Genomic DNA, 22,109 nt, shown 5'->3' on the forward strand with positions numbered 1-22,109 from the left:
GATTGTCAACCGTTAGCCAGTGGGTGAATTTGGATGTTTGGCGTGCAACTTACTGTTTTTGTTGCATCAGCTTTTATAATAATTATACGACACTAACAGACAGTGAACGGAACAAAAACAACATCATCTGTTATATCCCTATTCTGTACTCCGAAGATTTGTTTATTATTAGTCACCGCTGTTCAAAATATGTACGATTCATGTTCCGTCACGTCCACGTGAATTAAGTTTGTGCTCATTATCTGCATTACCTATTCATAACTTATTTCTTTGGTGTGGTTCGTTGAGTGCCCCCTCTCCGCACAACTTTTTCAGGTATTAAAGAGTAAGTAGTGTATAATTGTGTATAAGTATATAACTAGTAGTGGTATATCGTTATCGTATATCATATGGTTGATCGAACAATCGCGTGACAATCGACAATAACAATTTCTCGCCTGACCTATTATTCCTACGTTTAAATATTTAATATTTTAATGCATATTACAATACTGTCGTATAAATAACCAAGGTTTACTTTTTTTTATTATTATCAAGTGACATATTTTTAATGAATTTTTCACTTATCGTTTTTCATAACTTAAGTTATGTCTGTTTCGCGTGTTGACATTAGTATTTATGTAGATATAAAATAGTTATACACATATGACTTATGTATCTAGGTACTTGAAGTTTTTATTTATTATGTTGCATCTCAGATTATAAATTAATATTATCTATTAAATAAAGAATGTATCCATTAGACTGATTAGTCATTATAATATAATATAATATATATATAATATATTGTATAGTGCTATAATTATTAATTTCTATGAACTACTTTATTATAGTGCATTAGTATTAATTTATTGAATCCTCTATTTGTTATTATTAGAAGTTCAGGAGAAAAGGAACGAAATACAAATTACGTGACACTAGGCAGATATCATGATTTTCATCAATTAATAACAATTATTCGTAAACTACTTTCAACTTTATCGTTATTATAATTTTTTTTTATATAAGGACTTATAACACAAAGGTAATTATAATTTAATGATTGAAAATAGATAATAATCTGTTAATTTATTATAAAACAGTAGGGTTTCAATAATCCGAACACGGGCTAATCCGAAAGATGTGGTAATCCACATAATATATCTGTGCGGTAATCCGGACGGGCTTGAGAATTATATATCTTATCGCCGTAATAATAATATGTATGTATTTATAAATATTTACCGGTAGTAAAATATTTCTCGATTATGTGGGACAACGCATACCAATCCATAATAAGAACCAGTAAAAAACAATATTTTAAATACCTAGTTCATAATTATTAATTATATTAATATTTTTATATATTCATTGTCTTTTGAAATGATTAGTTTTTTTCACGATTAATACAAATTACAATAAAATGTTTGTTTTTTTTTAAGCCAAAGGTAATCCGAACAACCCCTTCCCCAATCTCGTTCGGATTATCGAGACCCTACTGTATCTAATTTTTGTTATATATAACATAAATAGTACAAATTAGACTGGTGGAAGATAAGAGGATAATAGGTAAATAAAGGTAAAATAGTTTAAAATTTAAAATATTTTTATATAGAAGCCGTTCTATACTTCTATATATTATACATAGAACAAAAATTAAATCTATTTTCCGGAATTCGAGCTCAATGTGTAATATATATAAATAGTAATATATATAGTAAAATATTACTATTTAATTCATGTTTCATGTTTCAAAACAACAGCATTGTGTGTTGTATTGTTGTGTACAATTTTAAACATAGTTAGAACAAAATTAAGTTTGTTCTTTGATAGTATCAAGCATAGTATAATTTTACTCATATTATAACGTCATTATGTTCATTTTTGTTCAGTAGACCACGACGACATATGACTTCGCGGATTATAATGATCAACGAGTAATGTTTTTTTCTCCAATTTTTCAATTTTAAATGATAACTAAACAGGTTTTCAGTTTTCGTATGAAAAAAATTAGTTTTTCGAAGAAATGTTATGTTTATTATACATTTATAAAATCAATACTATAGTATACTACTATTATCTATTACTACTACAGTTTTTAAATAACTAGCCCTCCGCACTAGTATAAATAATATGGTACATAATATACATTGAAGGTAATAATTATTTAATTTAAAATAATCAAAAACGAAGGCTATTGAATGTTTTGAATCAGCAATTTTTCTTCGGATATTTCTATTTTTATTATAATTTTGTTTATAAATTATAATGTAATGTATATCTCTTAATAATAATCATTTAAACTTAGACCACCTCAAACTATGTGATATAGTCTGTGCTTGGTCTCTTGGCTTAAGAATTTAAATTCAAAATAACATTTAGATTTGATTTCTTATTAAAAATAACAATTTTATTATTTTCGGCTTTTTCCCTAAGACTCATCTGTGAGTTCAGTACCTACTCAGTATTCACTAAATGTCGACAGGTGAATAGATAATAGACGCCAACCAACTATTAGAAATCATAACTGTCTATTAATAATTTACAAATATAAATTATATTATTTTATCATTACTATAAGCGGTACGCTGGTACGTCGAGGCTTTGATGCTCAATCAAAATAACTTCAACTTTTAAATTAATTATTTATTTTAAAAATTTATCATTTAAAAAGTATATTTTTAAATTAAATGTATGGGTCGCCATTGCAAAAAGGTTGGGAAACGCTGATCTAATGTCAATACCGATGCTAAACGTATATTAGTTAGGTATCGAGTTATGATCAAAAAATTATTAAAAAGATGAGTATCAATACAATTGAAAAAGTTAAATATTTGTGCTTGTATTTAATATTGTTATTTGTTATTATATACTTGAAACTTAACTAATTGTAAATATAATTTTTGCGTTTAGATTTTTAAATGTCTATATTATAAATTATAATCATGACTAATGGGTTATGACTAATACTTTTCTGATTACTTTCAGTAGATGAGCATAATATAATTAAATAATAAATATTAAGTAGTAGCCTTAGCCTACACACTATCTCCGGTTATACCGTGCGTAATGTTTCGATGTTATTGCATCATGGGCTTTCACTATCGATGTTTGAATTTGAATGTTCAAAAAACATCGATGTCGAGAATTTGATATTTGCCACATTGCCATGCCATGTCGACAAAAAACTACCGTCTTCTCCCCCGCCCTACGGTTACCACTCACTAGTCACCACTCGCTTCGCTAGTTTAGTCGTTTTGCGTACAGTGTGTGAATGTGTGAGTGTTCACTGCTCAGTCACAAATCAGTAATCACAATTCGGTGTTGTTAACCGTGCGTATCTTCTGTAGGACATAATAAATTAATAAACGTAATTTTATTTATAACAAGTAACAAACCCATAGGTTCCATAATCATTTGATATCTAAATAAGTAATAATCTAAACGTATTCGTATAACGCGATCGGAGAGTGTAGTTCGAATTGTATTGTCTTGGATCACCGCCGTGCATTACGGTACCATTATCACCGTCGCAAGATCGTTTTTTTACTACCGACGACAAAAACAGATCTCATGGCGCCTAACATTATCCGGCCCAGTCAAATGTTGATATTCAATTCAGGCATGTGTTATGTGGAACAGCGACAGCCCATGGCCGTCGGGGACGTCGGCGGCGGATCGTCGATGGCGCCGAGATCGCCGCCGGCCAAGCGGACGTACGTAAAAAACATCTCGCCAGAGGAGAAAATTTTGCGCAAGTGAGTAAAACCGAAAACTTTCCGTTTATAAAATCTAATATAAGTAGTAATAAAAATAATATTTTATAATATCATCATAAATTACAACTCTTCTCCCCCCCTCCCCTCATCAAGCGCGACACACGGACTGGCCGTGCTATCTACGCATACTTCCTTCCTCGACAACCCGACCGCCGCCGCACCTGTTGTAATGGGCAATGGCCCATAATCGCGTTTTCCGCAAACGCCACGCGTCAGCCATAGTACCTATTACGGTTTACACTGTTGATATTATAAATTTATAAACCAAATACTATAATATTATGCTCAGTACGGTGTGTTACGCGGCAATAAATAAATAAATACGCGCCATGACGGTGTTGGGTGATCGGTGGGTAGATAAAACAAACAACTTACTATAACAGTAGGTACACGAGTAGACTGCCGACCATATTGCGTTTATATTTTGCTATTTTTGCGAGTTTATGATATTTACTTAAGCAGTTGACCCCGTCGCTCCGGCATGAACACTGAGCAGTATTTTTCGCGATAACCAGCACTTGTTGCGGCTACAAATGGCTGACTGTGTTGCTTCAAACCAAAGCAAAAACTATTTTTTTATGTTTCAAATCACTGTATACATTGTGAAATGATTATGTCATCTCTCTAGTCCAAGAACATTTATCACAACTATCTCCAAAATCCTCTCGGACTTGCATTAATCACATTAGTTACCTGATAATCCACACTAATAGTAATTCCTAAAAAAATCAGCGGGGTCGTTATCTACTACCTCATTGAAAGAGTTACACGCCTTTACAAGACCTACCCATAAATAATTATTTATTTATTATTAAATATGAGGGCTTTGCCATTTGTACCAATATTATATCAATATACTTAAAATCTTGTATGTTTAGACGAATCAATTCATTTCTATGATGTCTTTGTTATTTATCCTTATTAATTTTACCATCTCACTAAAGTTAACCACTATAATTAAGTACATTTCTAAGCATGTCCTTCAAAAATTTAAATTAAACAGCCATTTTGTCACGATACACATCTTAAATAAAAACTTCAATGGCATTTGTGATATTCATGTAATGATCATTAGGTATTGCATTTATAAATATAACTACTAATATTCTAATAGTATTATATAATGAGTATATTATACTTTTCATAGTAATCTATAATAAGTAATAAACATAATAATTAATTAGTCTTAATGTAGGTAGGTAAGTTATGATTTTTTTAGACCAAGTAATTTTTAGAAATTATTATAAGATATTAATATATTTTATCTGAACTTGAATTACTTGATAGTTGCCTGATAATAATAGCCGATGAAGTATGTATGGTATTGTATGTAAAATATTCTTGAAGTTAAAATATTATTTTAATTATTAATAATGTAAAGAATTATTTATCATTCTAAAATGGTATTTTCGTAATTGGGCAATTAGCATTACTATTATTTATTGATAAAAATTAAAACTTATTGACTTATGATTAATGATACATAATAGCAAAGATAATAAACAATAATTTTGGTAATAAATATTATAAATATCAATTAGTTTGAGTCCTTTAATGAGAATAAAAATATTATTCTTCTCTAAAATTAATTTAAAACTTATAACTAGCCTATAGATAAATATCCATACATTATTTTATTGATTTACTTATCTATTTATTAATAATAATATATATATATTTTTTACAGAAAACTACGAAACAGAGAAGCAGCACAGTTATCTAGGGATAAAAAGAAAGCACAATTCAATATTTTGTCTGGGATGGTTCATGGCTTAAGAAAAGAGGTGTGCACATTTTTTTACCTAATCATTGAATGTATTTATATTCAAAAAATATTAATCTTTTAAGTTATTGAATATTTATGAAGTAGGTATCTATCTATGTCTATCTGAGTATTAACACTGTATATTTTATTCTTAATATGGAAATGGTTTTATGATCTATTAACAATTAATGGTACATATTATATGTAAACATATTTCTATCATATTCATATTTAAGTACACCATTTTAATATGTTTTCAATGTTATCAGTTTTACTAATAGTTTTGTTTAATAGATGAATAATGTAACTGCAGTACATTTTTAATATTTTACAAATAATTAATTATTTTTTTTCAGAACATACATTTAAGAGAAGAAATAGAAATTTTACGGGCCAACCAAGAACAGTTGATCACCGAAAATGAAAGGTTACGAGAACAACTTTCCACCGAGTCATCCATACCAAAATCTACAGTTACAGAATTCTGTTCAACAGCAGTTGATAACAAGATTTCGATTAATGGACCTGCCGTGTCCAATAGACACCCTCTGCAGAAGGGCAAACGGAATCGAACATCCTGTTTGATGCTCTGTTATCAGATTCTATTCCTATTACTGACCATTCCATCCTACATAATCTCAAGCTTCCAGACGACGATGACGATATGGACTGGCTTGACAACAATGTATCAAAACGTTTGGAGAAAATTGCTGATGAACTACTTGGCGAAGTAATTATTATTTAGTTCATATTATTTTGCAAGTGCGATGGCCATTTTTTTATTTTTCAATGTTTTTCAGAGTTTCCTTAATGAATGTTGTCTTGATGAAATGGTGGGGAGCACATCAGAAATCATGGAACCCAGCCAAAATATTAATTTACCCAATGCAGACATAAAAGTAAAAGATGAGTTACTGTTCATGCTAAACACAGACACAGACACACTTACAGATACAGTTAAGATTCCAACTGAAGAAATAGACTTATTGAAGTCAAATGTGGTTGTTAAATCAGAAACAGAACATTCTGAAGATGAAAGTGATTCTTTGGAACGTTTTATTATTGTAGAAGAAGCCGTTGAAGAAGTAACTACAACTTATGATGAACATATTCTTGAAATATGCCAGGAAGATGATATGGACACCGAACAGTATGAAGATATTGGTTATGAATCGCTTAGCTCTCCCGAATATGATTACAGAACACGTTATAGTTCATCACCATTATTAACAAATTTACTCTCATAAAAATATTACCTATAAATATATTAAAATACACAATATTAAATTAACTTTAATTTATGTTATTATTGATACACTTATATTACTTTATTTAATTTATGTTAGAATAATAAGCATGCTGTATTACTATTGTATACTTTCATATGAAGATTTATGTGTCCTATTATATAATGTTGAATAACATTGAGTGTTTTAATTTTATGTTATAAATTCTGTGTTTGTGTCCCATATAAATATATACATAATGTATGTTCTGTGTCTATGTTAAGCACTGATCACTAAAATATATTTTTTGAGTTTTTATTTATAATTATAATTATATAATATATAATTTATAATTTTTTATTGTAAGCATGATTAAATTAATGGTTTCAATAACAATAGTTTAATTTAGCTATGGATTTCTATTGGTCATTGAACTTAACCCTTTCAGACCCAGAGTACACTATAGTGTACTCAAAATTCAGTAAATTATTATAAATGAACTATTTGGTTTTTCAGTTTAATGATAATTGTTACTACGTGAAAAAAACACGTACATTTGAATAAAAATGATAAGAATGATGTATATGTGATTCTACTTATTTAATAATCAAAAATCGAAAAAAATCCCGAATTGAAAAATTGATAATAGATTTTAAAATTACAGTTGATTTTTACTCCGTTAGATCGCATTGTTGATCTCCGGCTTTTTTTTCCCCGTGAGAAGAGATAGTAACGAATGTTGTCTAATTTATATAACGTCTTTGAAATGAATCGTTTTTATTTTATATTCGAAAACATATGGGTACACTATAGTGTACCCTGGGTCTTCATATCACGTTAGCGGTTCGTTCGACGCGCTAATTCGATTTCGCATGACGATAATAATAATTATTCCGATTGTGTGTATAACGCATGATAGACATAGAGTACCTAATATTTTTCTATGGTTAGTATTATTCTATTCTATACCTATATGTATAATGTATATATATGTAATGATATTCATAATATTACGAATATCATCATTTCAACTATGTTAATCATAAAACACCTATTATTAATATCTAAACGCTGTACTTAATACAATAGGTATCAAAAAATATTCATAATATCAAAATATATAACTTACCATAACACATCTTTGTACCCCATTATAATAATCAAAATTATACTTATTAACAGTAGTAACATTTATACTTACTTTTAATCAAATGTCATTACTATATCTAATACACTAATATTACGACTTTTATAACAAAATATCTGTACTCATGAACTTCAATATTATATAAAATTACTATCTATTTTATACCTATACATATGTATACCATAAGTCATATTACAAAAATGCGTTAATAAAAACACGCATCTTTTACCATGTACCTTGATAATAAACGACAATAACATAACAAATCTGTCAACAAGTACCAAGGGTCAATACTATAAATAGAGCCCCCTTTACATGATACAACCAGTCTGCTAACATCATTCTAGCCTGTCATATACCTTCTACACTGATTTATTAAGTCAATCGACATACTCTCCATTCACGGACCATTGCTGCTTGGCTGACGAAAATTGTTACTGTTTTCTTACAAATTAAAAACATTAAGTGTTATAAATTAATTTTATTCAATACCTCTTGATTTCAAAAGACATTTGTAACCTACCATCAACCAACCAACTTCTATACAGTTAAGGTGAGAGTTTATATTATACATCTGATAAATAATAAAATATCAGGTTGTTATAAATAAATATATTCATGACATGCAGACTCAGGCATTCTAATTAATTTAAATAATCTTTATAAATCTGTATACTCACGATCCCAATCTATCATAATAATTATATGCTTTAATTTGATAATAAAAGATAGGATAAAAGAAGTCGCTATTCTAAATCCCTTTAATTATTAGTCATTTTAAATAGCTAACTATACCAACTTAGTTAATATATTATTATAAGGTAACGTCTCATCAATAGCAACGCGCTAGCTTATTTTTGATTCATTACATATATATAATTAAATATTTATAAAGGTTATTATTATACAAAAGAGACTGTAATTTTATGATTTGGTGAACTATTTTTATTGTTATATTTGATAAAGGTTATTATAATTATTATTATTTTACAAAATAATACTGTAATTTTACGATTTGTTGAACTATTTGTATTGTTAAAAAAGCGCAGAAGAAGACTGTATAATTTTATATGTTTTAAAGGTTTTAAAAATAAATTTGATTTGATTTGTTTTACTAAATTTGTTTGTTAATATTAAAAAAAAAAATTATAAATATTGACTCCACGAAGACCCAAGGTACACTATAGTGTACCGACTTAAAACTTCGCAAAAAAAAATGCTAAAATTTCGAAACTTGGCAAAATTGATTTCAAGGCTATAAATATAAATATGACGAAAAAAAAGAATTTTTTATTTTATTTTAAAAAAGTCGGGTCTGAAAGGGTTAAAGAAAAACTTAGGTGTAGTATTATATTTTCGGCCTATTTTATACTGTGATTATACACGCCTATTTTACCAGACGATTTATTTAACATACCATATGGATTGCAAAGGGAAACCACCAAATGCAGTTTTCCTAATACCTGTCTTCTTATAACCTATTTATGTCAAGGTCATAGAGTGCGCCAATTATAAAACTCAAAATTGTAAAATCTTTAAGAATACATTGAAAAACACTGATCTTAATATTGTTTTTAAATGGATTGATTTTCATTTTTAAATATATATCAAACAAGGCCTTAGTAACGGACCAAAATTCTTAACAGCAGTTTAATTACTGCATCTAATAGAAACCAATTAAAAACAGGCATTGCATACTTGAAAAAAATACAATTATTTTATTAATATAAATTTATATAATAACAGCCAAAAATCACTCAGATTAATGATTATTTGGTACAAAAATGAACATATATAATTACAAAACAAATAATAGTAAATGTAAACATTAATAAAAATTTAAATTAAAAACTAAATATCACAACATTTGGAATTTATTATGCATATGGTTATAACAAATAAAAAATAATCCCAAAAAGTTGGCTTATATTTACAGTTTTGTATGACAAATAAAAAAAAAAGAAATATTGCACAAGCCACCAAATAAAAATTATTCAAGTGGAATTAACATTACTTAATAAATATGTGTAAAGCTCTGGTTTAGTCATCTTTATTTGATATTTTCCGACAATTTCTTGAATTTTTAAACGCCTGCGTATATGGCCTGGTTGGAAACTAAAAACAAATAAAAGATAATTAAATTTAAATTACAAAGACAATACATTATTCTCATTTTTATCAACTTTAGTGGAACTTTAACATTAGATTATTCTGATGTCATTAACAACAAATAGTAATTAAATTATTAAGGCATGCTTCATTAATATTGTGTATTTATGTGACTGAGTACTATAGACATTATTGTAAATTAAATTTTTTGTTTTATTATCTATAAATTAAATAAAAGGTCATAGCATTAAATAGCAATATAATTCACCTGTCGTTTTCTAATCTTTTACGTCTACAAATGTTTAATGCCGTTTGTCTGACCATTGTGCCAACTACTTGTTTACTAATAACCATACCATCAACTAACGGAGTGGCAAGGTGAGTTCTGAAAAAAATTAAATCATTAAATATCATGGAATTCAACATTAAATAATATTAATGACATAATATAAAATATTAAAACTATAAGTTCTATAAATAACAATATCAATCTATTAATTTTCAATTGATAGCCATCAGTTAAGGTTATATTTTACTATGTAAGTCATATTAGTGTTGGTATTGTACTAATAATGTAAAATTAATAGTAATATACCTTCCGATTGGTCCTTGCATTTTTACTCTAAGTAATCCACTTTGTAAGGCGTGCAAGTATATGACATGTACATCACCAATATCTTTTACATGTGACAAAGGTTCAATACCAGTATTTGTATAAGACAGAAGATTAGCTGTAGAAAAAAATTATTATTTTCATTGATAACTTTTACAGTGTCATACAATTAAATAAGTTAGTTGAGCTTAATGACCGATTACTCACCAATAGGAAAGTGTATATGATCTTCAAAACTTTCTAGCCAAACTAACATAACAGTAGCTGATACATATTGTGCACGTCTTTTTGGTGGTTCAATATGTGGCTGAGTGGGTTTTCCTTTATAATCAAATTCAATAGACATAGCTCTTGTGGTGACTGGTTTCGTATATCTGATGCCTTCATGTTGTAAGACATCACCTATTCAATATTTAATTTTTATAATATTAATGATAATTATAAATTAATATTGCAATGGGTTAAGTATACCTTCAGGCTTTTGTGATTTCACATGTTCTTTACAATTTGTCGGTACAACAAAAGCTATTTCAGAACTTACATCTGCCCAATATAGTACATGAGTTTCACCATTATATAAGCTTCCACCATGTGGAGTATCGCATTTTTGGTCTTGAGAATGTTTATAGTCAGGTAGATTCCAACTTGTTTCAACACGCCCAGTCCATCCAGGGTGTTCACTAATATTAACTGGCCAACCAAGATTAGTTAACATTTCCAAAAAGTTTGGTGAAACTTCTGTGTTAGAGGTCTAAATATATTTAATTCATAAAAATATTATTTAATATATAATACAATATAGAACAAGTTCAGGAGATTTACCACATTATTTAAGATATCCTTAAAATTTGTTTGACCATCCTTGACATAAAATACATGGCATGTGTCACAGGTGCGTGATGGGGTATTATCAAGAATCTCAAGGTCTTTGCAGAAACTTTCATGTTGTACATTTAAAGGAACTAATGAAGGGACAGATGATGGCTAAAATTTAAAAGTAAACATTTTATTATATTATTTATTGTGATAAGTTGTTATTTTTTGGTTAGATTAGGTAGTTTAGGATTGTTTGTATAATGTATATATTAAGAGGACATTTTACTGATATGCGTTGTTTTTGTCCTTAACACATAACATGGTAATTATTTCCATAAAAACACAAAAATATTGAAATCAAAATCGATTATTCTGAACATTTCTTTGATATGTTATATGTTAGTAATATGAACACATCACATATAGGTACAATGTCCTTAGTAAATAATATAATTACGTTTGTATCATCTAGTCTAGACAAAAATCCAAAATGAGATAAAAATAATCTGGCTGTATTGAAATCAGTACAAGGTTGAGGTGGTAACATTTCTTTTGCTTTGGGTGGAGGTTCTTTGTAAGAACTTTCCATCTCTTTTTGTTTTTCAATTAAATCTGATAATATGCTATGTTCTTCATCATCAAAAACTAAACTATCTAAACTTGGTATGGATTTATCTCTAAAATTAAATGCAATTTAGTTTTAGTAAAAATAATCAAAGAATATTTAAGTTATGAAAAAAATAAAAATAAATACATTTTGCAAGTTGGTATTCGTTCTATACTTTCCGAAAAATGTGTTGTAGACCTTCGTGAATATCTATGTCGACTAGGTTCTTCCATTGCTACAGGGCGGCCAGGGCAAACATTGAACTGTTTTGTTGATGAAGACCGATGGCGAGGCAAATGCCTTAGTTGTAAAGTCCAAGCTTGCCGTCCAAATGATCCTCTAATCAAAACTGTCAAAGTTGGCTGTGCATCTAAACATTTAAAACTATATACTTTATGCACGCTAAATAGTTTTTATTGGAATAACAAAATATATTTACCTTGACTGTTGCCTAAAGGTTCTTCAAAAAGAGCTAAGATTATTGAATTTTCAAGCACAAAGTATCTAAATTTTGATATAGCATGAGATTTGCATTCTACATCATCAGTAGCAATTGAATTACAGTGTTTGATTAATGTTATTTCGTCCAATAAACATGATAGACTTTCAGCACCACAGACAGATGGAAAATATCCAACCTATAATTTATAGTTTAACAATAAAAATGAAATATTCATAGTTATAAAAATATATTTTTCATACTTGTTCTAATATAATAGTTAGTAATGATTCAGCAGCATCTCTTACTCTCATTGAAGCTGGCTTCAGTTCTTTTTCATCTTTCATTTTTATTGGTTCTTGGGGTTTTCCCTGTTTATACAACAAACATATAAATACCTATTATATATTAATTTAATTATTATTATAAATAAACATAAAATTAAAAATATTTAATATATATTGTAAATCAAATATGGTGGGAGACATTTAAAGTAGACATTCTTGGAGAACTGAAATCATCTATTATCGAGAGGTAGAATATAAAAAAAAAATTCTGCTGGGATATTTAAAAAATGTTTGTTGTATAGGTTAGGCAATTGGAAGGTGTTACTAAATATAAATGTTATAATGTCACTGTACTCTAAAATGTTTTGAATTAATGGATTAATTTGACAACATAAACTAAATAACTAAATAGTTATTAGATTATACATTATATTGTGAATATTTGTGTCATCGGTAATTTTTATAGTTCAAATAACTTACATGTGACTTAGTGCCTGATATACCAAGTTCTACCACTTCAATAACAGTATTCAAACAATCTTTATCATCAAGTAGGTAAGGATGAGCAACAATCCAAACTGCAGCACATTGATATGCAGCCACAATAGTGGAATGCAAATCTCGAGAATGAGCCTGAGGTGGTCGCCAACACTGATAAGTTATATAATCACATAACCATTTTACAGCTCTTTTACATTCCAATGAATCTATAAAAATATTATACTCAGGCAACTTTAAATAAAACAGAAATATTGAAAATACAAATACTTATAAATAGTTATAATTAATGAAATCATTCAATATAATCATTTATTTATAATCATTCAATCATAAAATATTATAACATATTATATTACCAGTTAATTTTCTTGCTGCGTGAAACATTAATTATGTATTTACTATTAACTAATAATTAATTAAACAATAAAAATTATAAAACTCGTATCACAGGGGTACGTATCATACACAATGCATTGTGAAGGTTTTTAGTTTACATTGATTAATTTCATAAATGTCATATTGTACAGGCAAGAAAAATATGTCATCATCGAAGTGGCACATATAAATGAAACCATTGTAACTGAAAACACATGTGCACAATATGGGTCCATAGGACAGTTTTAAAACATTATTTAGTATTTACAATGTTTTTTTATGATTTAATTCATAATTATCACGATACATTTTTAAATTTTCACAGAAAGTTAATATATTATAGACAAGGTAAGTATAAATAAAATTTTTAGTATATAAATTTTAATACAACAGTTCTATAAATAATTGAAGAATGCCAATTTTAATTTTAATTATTAATTGCAAGATAATAAAGAAATGTATTACCTGTTTCTTTTATATGAACTCTAGCTAAACCCATTAGCAATTCTAAAGCAGCAAGAGAAATGTTCAAATCAGATTTCCATGAAGAAATCAGTCTATGACATACTAAATATGTAGCTCTAACATATAATGCATGAGCAGAATCTAAAAAAAAGTTAACATATAATTATTTAATATGTATAATACTAATTAAAATCAATATTAATTTATTTTATTTTTTTAACAAATATCAGTAGCTGAGTCGAAATTATACAATGATAAAATTACACAATATTATTGAATTCAATTAATATTATTTATAGAATATTTTTGTTATCAGCAAATATATATACATATACTTAAAATTATTGTAATAATGTAAATAAAAAAATTAATTGTTATTATCAAATCTAGTTAAAACTAAAAGAAGTAAAATGTATTAAGTGCATTTTAACTCTATATAACTGTATTCAGTGGCAAAAGAACCCTAAAACTTACCTTCCTACCAATTTTTTTTAATAAATACAAGTATAATTAGTATTAATTTTACTCCCTCTATAATTATTATCTAGTCATTGTTTTTCATTTTCATATAGAGTACCCACCTACACTTCAATATAAAAAATAGTCGAAAAGCAATTGTATCTTAAAGGTCATGTACTCATGTATGTTTCACCTCTGATTATGTTCATACAGAATTTATTTCAAACAAAAATTTGTCATCAAGGTTTAAATATAAAAATCTATTAAATTTAAATATTAAATAAAATTGGAAAAAATGTGAAAATTATAATGGTAGTAAAAATAAGTTTATAACAACAATAGGATAAAATAAAATATTTTTGTTAGTCAATAAAATAATAATAGCATAGGTATAAAATTTATCATATTAAAAATATAAATATTAAATGAACAACTAAAAACTAAATATAGCGCAAAAATAAATAAAAACATTTTGTGAAAATTATTACTTTTGTTTAGAATTGAGAAGTCAAATGATTCAGCAAAATTAAAGCCAGCTGAATCTAAACTGGATTCAGGAGTTGGTATATTACTTGAACTGCTGTGAGGTAAACTCATCATTTGATCTTGATTACTGGATGGTAAGCTAAATGAACTCATTGTTTCCACTGTGCAAACAAGCGCAAATAAAATATAATAATACAAAAAAAAACTGTGTTAGTTGATTTAATAAACTACATAATATCAAGCGCAATATTACAAATTAATAATAAATACTGTAAATATGTGCAATTTGAATATAAAAATGTAAAATGTAGATGTTTAAACTTACTATAGTAATTAAAATTACCTGAAGAAAGTAAATTAGACGTAGTATCACTTTGTGCTGTAGCGTCAGAATCTACAAGATTTTCTGATTCTTCGGAAATTGCAGAGTCTTGTACACACAATAATAACCCACCTATAAAATCAAAAATATGTAAAATATTAAATATGAAAACCATTTAAAAATTAAATATTCACATTATACCTAAAAGCATTTGTGAATTATGAGAATCCGATTCAAATTGCAAAGCATTTATAAGAAGATTCATAACACGAGGTTTAAGTTCTCCCATAACAATTGGTCCTTTTGTATTATTACTAGACACATTCAGTTCTTTAATAACTAAATCCTAATGTAGGTATAAAAATATTAATTTCAATAACATTTAATATAAATAAATAATATTAGTTAAATTACTTTAAAGTGTAATGGTAATGCAAGGATAGAAAGTAATAGGTGTATTGCTGATCTTCTTAATTCATTCTTCGGGATGCTATTTGATCTACGCATAAAATGAAAAATATTAAAATCATATAATTACCTGATTTAATAAACTTATGTTTATTTATTTACTTGAGTTTAAGTTCTCGTTCAGGTAAAACAAGTTCTAATGTTTCAATAATATACGGTAAAAGAACATTAATTCCATTTAAATCCAATCGTAGAAGGTTATGCGAATTTAACAATATACTTGAAATGGTTTCATCACATTCTTGAGCCTAATTAAAATAATTTTTATTGAATTAAGATGCATAATATAATAACTCAAATATATAAAATTTAAATTTATTTTAATACTTCATTAACATGTAGTCCTTCATAAATTGCCATATAAAACCTAGCTAAATAAACTGGCAAGATTTCTTCAGAAGTTTTCTTGGAACAAAATATTCTACATAATGTTCCTATTGCTTCAGCTCGTCCAGGCATATAACGATCATAATGAAGAACATTGGCAGAACTAGAAGTTATAGAGTCAATGCTATCAGACACATTGTCAGTAAGTGAATTAGGTTGTGATGCAGAAGCTGTACTCCCTCCTCCCATACTGCTGTATCCTCCACCAGAACCGTTACTTCTTATACTTGATGTATCAAACATCACTGAACTTGGTCGTTTATACATTCTACTACTATCTGCTACAAACAAATAAATTTACAATAATAGTGATATACTAATGCATAATTTTCTTTAAAATCGAACATGCACATAAAATGGTTTATCATTTATCTTACTGCATAAGAATATGATTATAATATACTTATGGTGCTTGATTAATTAACATCTTTTAATTTATTACATTTATGTACTACTGAATATACTATATTTTGGTTTACCTAAAATTTAGTTTTTATTCCAAAGGTATAACTAGGAATTAGAAAATAGAGTTGGAGAAGCAACCAAAAGTCCATATAAATATGCTTTTTTTTAAAATAAAGTTTGTATATTTTATAACAATACACATTTAAAATGCATTGAAAGAATTTTATGTTATATAGAATATAATATATTTATTATAAAAATAAATATTTAAGTTAAATATTTAATGACTACAGCTTTTTTTTTAGTGTAAACATTAGATACAGAATAGTTTATTGATGTTACATTCAAACAATCACCAAAAAATGTTTTCATTTTACCTACAGTAAAATTATTAATTAAACAACTTATTCATTAGAAAATCCAAAATGTTTTAATCATATTATGCACGACCAATATAATTTACAATTACAATTTACATAGTTCATAGTTGTAATTAGATTATACATTATTTAAAAACAACTTACATGTAATAGAAGATTTAGGTTTATTAAAATCAACTCCAATTAATGCTGCTTCAAATAACCATTCACCAAAGAGGTGCAGAATACTGTTACATCGTGGTCGATTTTCAGCAAATATTTTGGGTTCTGTTTAAAAAGATAGTTAACATAATATTTTATATATTTTTCAAATGCATTAAATTTAAATATATTTATTAAATACAAAATCACTTAAAACAATATTGTTTGTAAGAGAAGTTCATTTACAAAAAACTGTATTTCGTAAATTAATTTTAATTAAAATGTTACACGCATTTATCACAAATATTAAATAGTTAGAAGCATATAAATTAATTACCTGAAACTATTGATGGTATAGAAGTAGTTGAAGAAGACAGTTTATTTGATTGAGTGCTGATACGGCTTGTGGTTAAGCCAACTAAAGATGACTTTGGGATACCTAGAAAAAAATATTTTTTTCATACTTAGCTTAATTACAATTATAAACCATAATAGTATTAATAATAAAATAAATGTTATAAGTACTTTAACAAAATATTGATATTAATTTGATTAAAGCAATAATTCAAAAATTAGAATATAACTACCATTTCATATTTTATGCAAAATTAGCTGTTAATTAGATAATTCACAAAGTTTAAAAAAAGCATTTCTTTTTAAATTATTTTTTTTAAGATGAATACATTTATTTACTATTATTATTTTATGAAGAATATTATATTGTTTCACTGTTAGTTAATAGACATCATAAAATGTAATGTAAATAAAAGAATGCTTTCTTTATTTCTTAGTGAATAAATCCTAATGGATAAATTACGATCGTATCATAGGCATGCACAAAGCATAGACTTTCTTTCTAGACAGAAGAAAAAATACTCCTAAGTCTTTATTCTTGGCCTTTCACCAACTGCCAACACCATTAATCATTCATGATATAATACATTTATATATATTTTTAAAATTAAATTGTTATATAATTTAACAATCAAATTAATAATTATGCTGAAACTTTTCATGATAAATGTCAAAAAATTGACACAGATGTATCTACAAAGATTTTTTACTTAAATTTTACATTTTGATGGTATTTATCATATTTGTTTACTACTTCCTACATCGTTTTTTAAATATTTATTTGGATGGCAGTCATCATTATTAGAATACAACAAATTGTTTTAAAAAAAAGTATTGTTAAGAGGATCTCAAACCCGCATATGTTGTTTTTGTCTTACACACATACTACATAGCAAATTTTTGTTCACTAGTTTTGATATTTTGCTGTTAGTTTTGAAATTAATGTGAATTGATGACTAATCATTAAACGTTTAGGTAAGAACATTATCTGTATTCCCTCGTTGGTTTTTTTATGATATTTTAATTTTTAAATGAGTTATGTGCATTTCCAAATATTTATACTTTACACTCTCGTTAACTCTTTAAAAATTAAAATATTGTAAAGAAACAACGACAGAACACAGTTAATACTTTTACCTAAAAGGTTAATAATGGATCAATTAATTCATCTAATATCAAAACCAACAGTACACTATCGAAACTAGTGAACAAAAATTGGCTATGTAGTATGTGTGTAAGACAAATACAACACAAGCGGGTACAATGCCCTCTTAAGTCACATGAAAATGTATGTGCACGCCTATGCATATTGCCAACCACATATATATATATATATATATATAATATATAAACTACTTTATTTAATGAAACAATTTAATTTTGTGACTAAATATATACCCTTATTGGTAAGTGAAGGTGCAACGCTAAAACTTTTAGCTAATCGACGTTGCGAAGGCGGTGTATGTGTAACAATATTTGCTTCTTTTTTTTCTGAAATGTTTCCTGAAGTCCAAGGTAAGATGTCATCCCAAATAATGGTAGGATGAGAAACAATGCCTATTTTTAAAAATGTGCATTTATGTTTATATTTACAAAATTAAAAAGTGCTATTTAAAAACGTTTTTTCTTATCACCAAGAATAAGAAGATATTAAATAAAATAAAAATGTATAATAAATCCTTGCCTAAAAATGCATCAACAAGAGACGCAATCCCACGTATAGCTACATAAAAATTGTATGGTAATACATTTAAACATGGATGATTTGATGGATCAACAAGTCTATGATTTGGGTCAGACAGTGCAGCTTGGAGAAATTTGGGAGTTCGACTAATTGTAGTTGGTCGACTAAGATCAGCAGGGTTTCCAATAGTTTGTAACAGTCTAAACCAACTTTGAGCTATTGTGTGATTAGTCATTCCAGATGGTATCAGGTGAATGTCTTCATTAGCTAAAATATAAAAATAATTTGATTTTCCAAGTTGTTAATCAAATCATAAATTATACAATAGTGAATTCTCCGGGCATGGTATGCATTTATAGCTTGTCTATGAATTACAAAAACCATTTTATCATAAATCATTGGTTATATTACATATTTTATTACAATAAAAATAATAAATGACAATAATAATTACAATTCAATTTCTATTTTAATTGATAACTGATATGTATTATTATTATCATATCTTTTACTAGCAGATCATGTGAGCTAGCGCTATATAGCGCTTGTTATTACAGATACATATTGGCTGAACCAAGAACCATTTTACCAAGTATTATATGAAAATATTTTCTACTAGGTTTTATTGGAATTTAAGGTACTTACTACCTATTGAATTCAATTGCACTTTAGAGATAACTCAATTTATATAATTTTACTTATACCAAATACAAGAGAATGATAAAATATGTATTAATAATTATAAATTAGCTTGAGCATACTCATGCTTAGAAGTCAGAATTCACCACTGAATTCATAAAAGCTGCACATACGTATTTTTAGCTGTGGAAAACCAGGACCATACATGAATGTCAGTACACGAGCAGTAAGTGCTAAGTTTATACGATTCCATTGATGAATCAAAGCAGTACGATGGCGCCAAGTGACTGCCATTTCTCGCAATGTTTTCCATAGTGAAGGTGAAGGAAAACAACGTACACAAGCAACAAGCCATACTTCTATAAGAACGCTTAATACTCGTTCACATAACTCCTCTCCAACATCCTCTGTAAAAATTAAATATCAATAATAATAATTAAAAATAATCGAGTTTGAAATGATTTGAAAATCTTGACAAATAGAACTTTTTCTTGCCCTTTGAAGCATTTAAAAGTTGTATTTGAGACATATAACTCAAAACATACATAAGTCAATTTTATTTTATTCCTCTTAAAATTTAAGTTATTATGATTTGACTGTATTATATTTTATGCAATAAAAATTAACCAAATCAAATATAGTAAAAATATTTCAAAATACCTTTTACAGTTGGTGGAGCTAACAAGGCATCATTGATGGCCAGAAGAAATAGCAACAAAGCTTCCCAAGTTTCTGGCTCAATAATTTTAGATGTTCTTGACAAATCATGCAATGTTCTTAAGACACGATGGCACAAGACTGCTTGGCGATTAATTGTGTCAGTACCTTAAAAAAAAAATATATAATTATGAATTAGTACAAAACAATTATAAATAAAACCTAAAATTTAAACAATATTAAAGGTACTATAATTTTATTTAACCTATATTATTTACAACATTTATACAATTTCTTACCAATATTTAAATATAAAAATGTCCAGACTTGTAACAAAGAAAAAAAGACAATTTTTTTCTTAGTATTATATTAATTGTAACAAATTGATAAAATAAGTATACCCTTAACTCTTAAGGCATGTTAATTCATTAAAATACTTATAATAAAATTCAATTGATTTACCTTCTCCTTTTCGGGGTACAAATAAATTATAGAAATGTGAAATTATTTTTCTAGCATATAGATTTGGATCGTTGCATACTGGTTTTGGAACTGATAGTTTTGGTACTTCATATAACGCTGAAAGCCAATCACAATAAATATGAACACAATCTCTAATTGTATCATGTTCAGACAGTGGTAAGCTTAAACCATAACAAATAACCTAAATTAAACACAGTATTAGTTAAAATCTTATGTTATTTGTTTTTAAATTTACTGACTTCCATACACCAGATCACTTCATTGTCTTTGACAAGTTTACTTGGTTCAGGTGGATGAGTTATACCTAAATTTGATGATAGTTGTTTGATGACTGACAACACAACTTCCTTGCCTGAACCTGCTGGGAACTTACTTAAAACACTTTGACCAAATTCGCCACAGTTTTGAACTGCCGAACTCAGTGACGCCCATTCACAATACATTCCAGAACGTCCACCAGTACCTTCCTAACCAACATAGAGATCATAATTTCAGAATATTTTTATTAGAGATAAAATACCTAACATCATATGACACACATCAGTTACTATCATTTAAGTTCATAAATATAATCAATTTTATGCTCAATTATTATTTTTGATTTATTATGGACTATCAAAAACATTACTAAAAATAAGGGAAAAATAATTTTAATTTTATAGAATGGTAAATATTTTTACTACTTCTACTGCATCTTATGGGTGTACTTCTATAGTTGCAATTTTTTAGTAGCAAATATTATTGAATACATAAAATTATACAATTTTGAAACTAACAATGGCGTTTAAAACAGACTGAAGGATATATAAACATAGTAGTAATAGTAATACATTTGTATTAGTACCTTCCAGTTCACTCTGTTGAACACTTCTAAATTCATATGTCAAAAATGTTGAATATCTGTCACCACAATATTGTCACTTGAGTATGTTTAACATACTTTTATTCTACAAGTCTTTGAAACATAAACCGTTCAACAAAGTACAAACCACACTCGAAATTTAAATAGACAATCATACAAAATAACAATAATAATAATTGCATACACGAATAATTATAAGAGTAATAGAGAAAGAATCAAAACAATTGCCAATTGGCGCTAATCACAAACGTCAACAAATATTGTTATCAATACA

The 22,109-nt window shown here is 27.2% G+C and overlaps 2 protein-coding genes across 11 annotated transcripts; one reads left to right on the forward strand and one right to left on the reverse strand.

Moving 5' to 3' along the window:
* Nucleotides 1–3,198: 3,198 nt before the first annotated feature.
* Nucleotides 3,199–6,599, forward strand: Xbp1 (X box binding protein 1). The gene is made up of 4 exons (XM_015520742.2): nt 3,199–3,737; nt 5,446–5,542; nt 5,880–6,253; nt 6,324–6,599. Exons 1-4 carry the CDS (start codon nt 3,553–3,555, stop codon nt 6,418–6,420), a joined length of 753 nt encoding a protein of 250 aa, XP_015376228.2. The 5' UTR covers nt 3,199–3,552; the 3' UTR covers nt 6,421–6,599.
* Nucleotides 6,600–9,591: 2,992 nt separating this feature from the next.
* Nucleotides 9,592–22,067, reverse strand: LOC107170592 (ral GTPase-activating protein subunit beta). 10 transcript variants are annotated; one of them, XM_089226322.1, is made up of 29 exons: nt 21,818–22,067; nt 21,213–21,440; nt 20,953–21,154; nt 20,790–20,816; nt 20,494–20,658; nt 20,007–20,240; nt 19,195–19,461; nt 18,909–19,067; nt 17,494–17,595; nt 17,160–17,282; nt 16,171–16,508; nt 15,946–16,091; nt 15,790–15,874; nt 15,577–15,721; nt 15,397–15,507; nt 15,056–15,214; nt 14,109–14,249; nt 13,625–13,639; nt 13,248–13,474; nt 12,744–12,851; nt 12,481–12,679; nt 12,189–12,411; nt 11,892–12,111; nt 11,441–11,602; nt 11,090–11,369; nt 10,826–11,020; nt 10,601–10,736; nt 10,274–10,390; nt 9,592–10,011 (listed from the first exon to the last, which is right to left on the reverse strand). In XM_089226322.1, the coding sequence occupies exons 1-29, from the start codon at nt 21,851–21,853 to the stop codon at nt 9,891–9,893; spliced, it is 4,671 nt and encodes a 1,556-aa protein (XP_089082448.1). In that variant the 5' UTR covers nt 21,854–22,067; the 3' UTR covers nt 9,592–9,890. The 10 variants fall into 10 exon arrangements, with proteins under 10 accessions (XP_089082448.1, XP_089082447.1, XP_089082450.1 ...); XM_089226321.1 differs by having other exon boundaries at nt 16,171–16,511; nt 21,818–22,066; XM_089226324.1 differs by lacking the exon at nt 20,790–20,816 and having other exon boundaries at nt 16,171–16,511; nt 21,818–22,066.
* Between the last annotated feature and the right edge of the window lie 42 nt (nt 22,068–22,109).

The sequence above is a fragment of the Diuraphis noxia genome, unplaced genomic scaffold (genome assembly GCF_037042655.1).
Source record: "Diuraphis noxia isolate RWA-SAM2 unplaced genomic scaffold, SU_Dnox_SAM2 contig0004, whole genome shotgun sequence".
In the NCBI taxonomy this organism is placed as follows: domain Eukaryota; kingdom Metazoa; phylum Arthropoda; class Insecta; order Hemiptera; family Aphididae; genus Diuraphis; species Diuraphis noxia.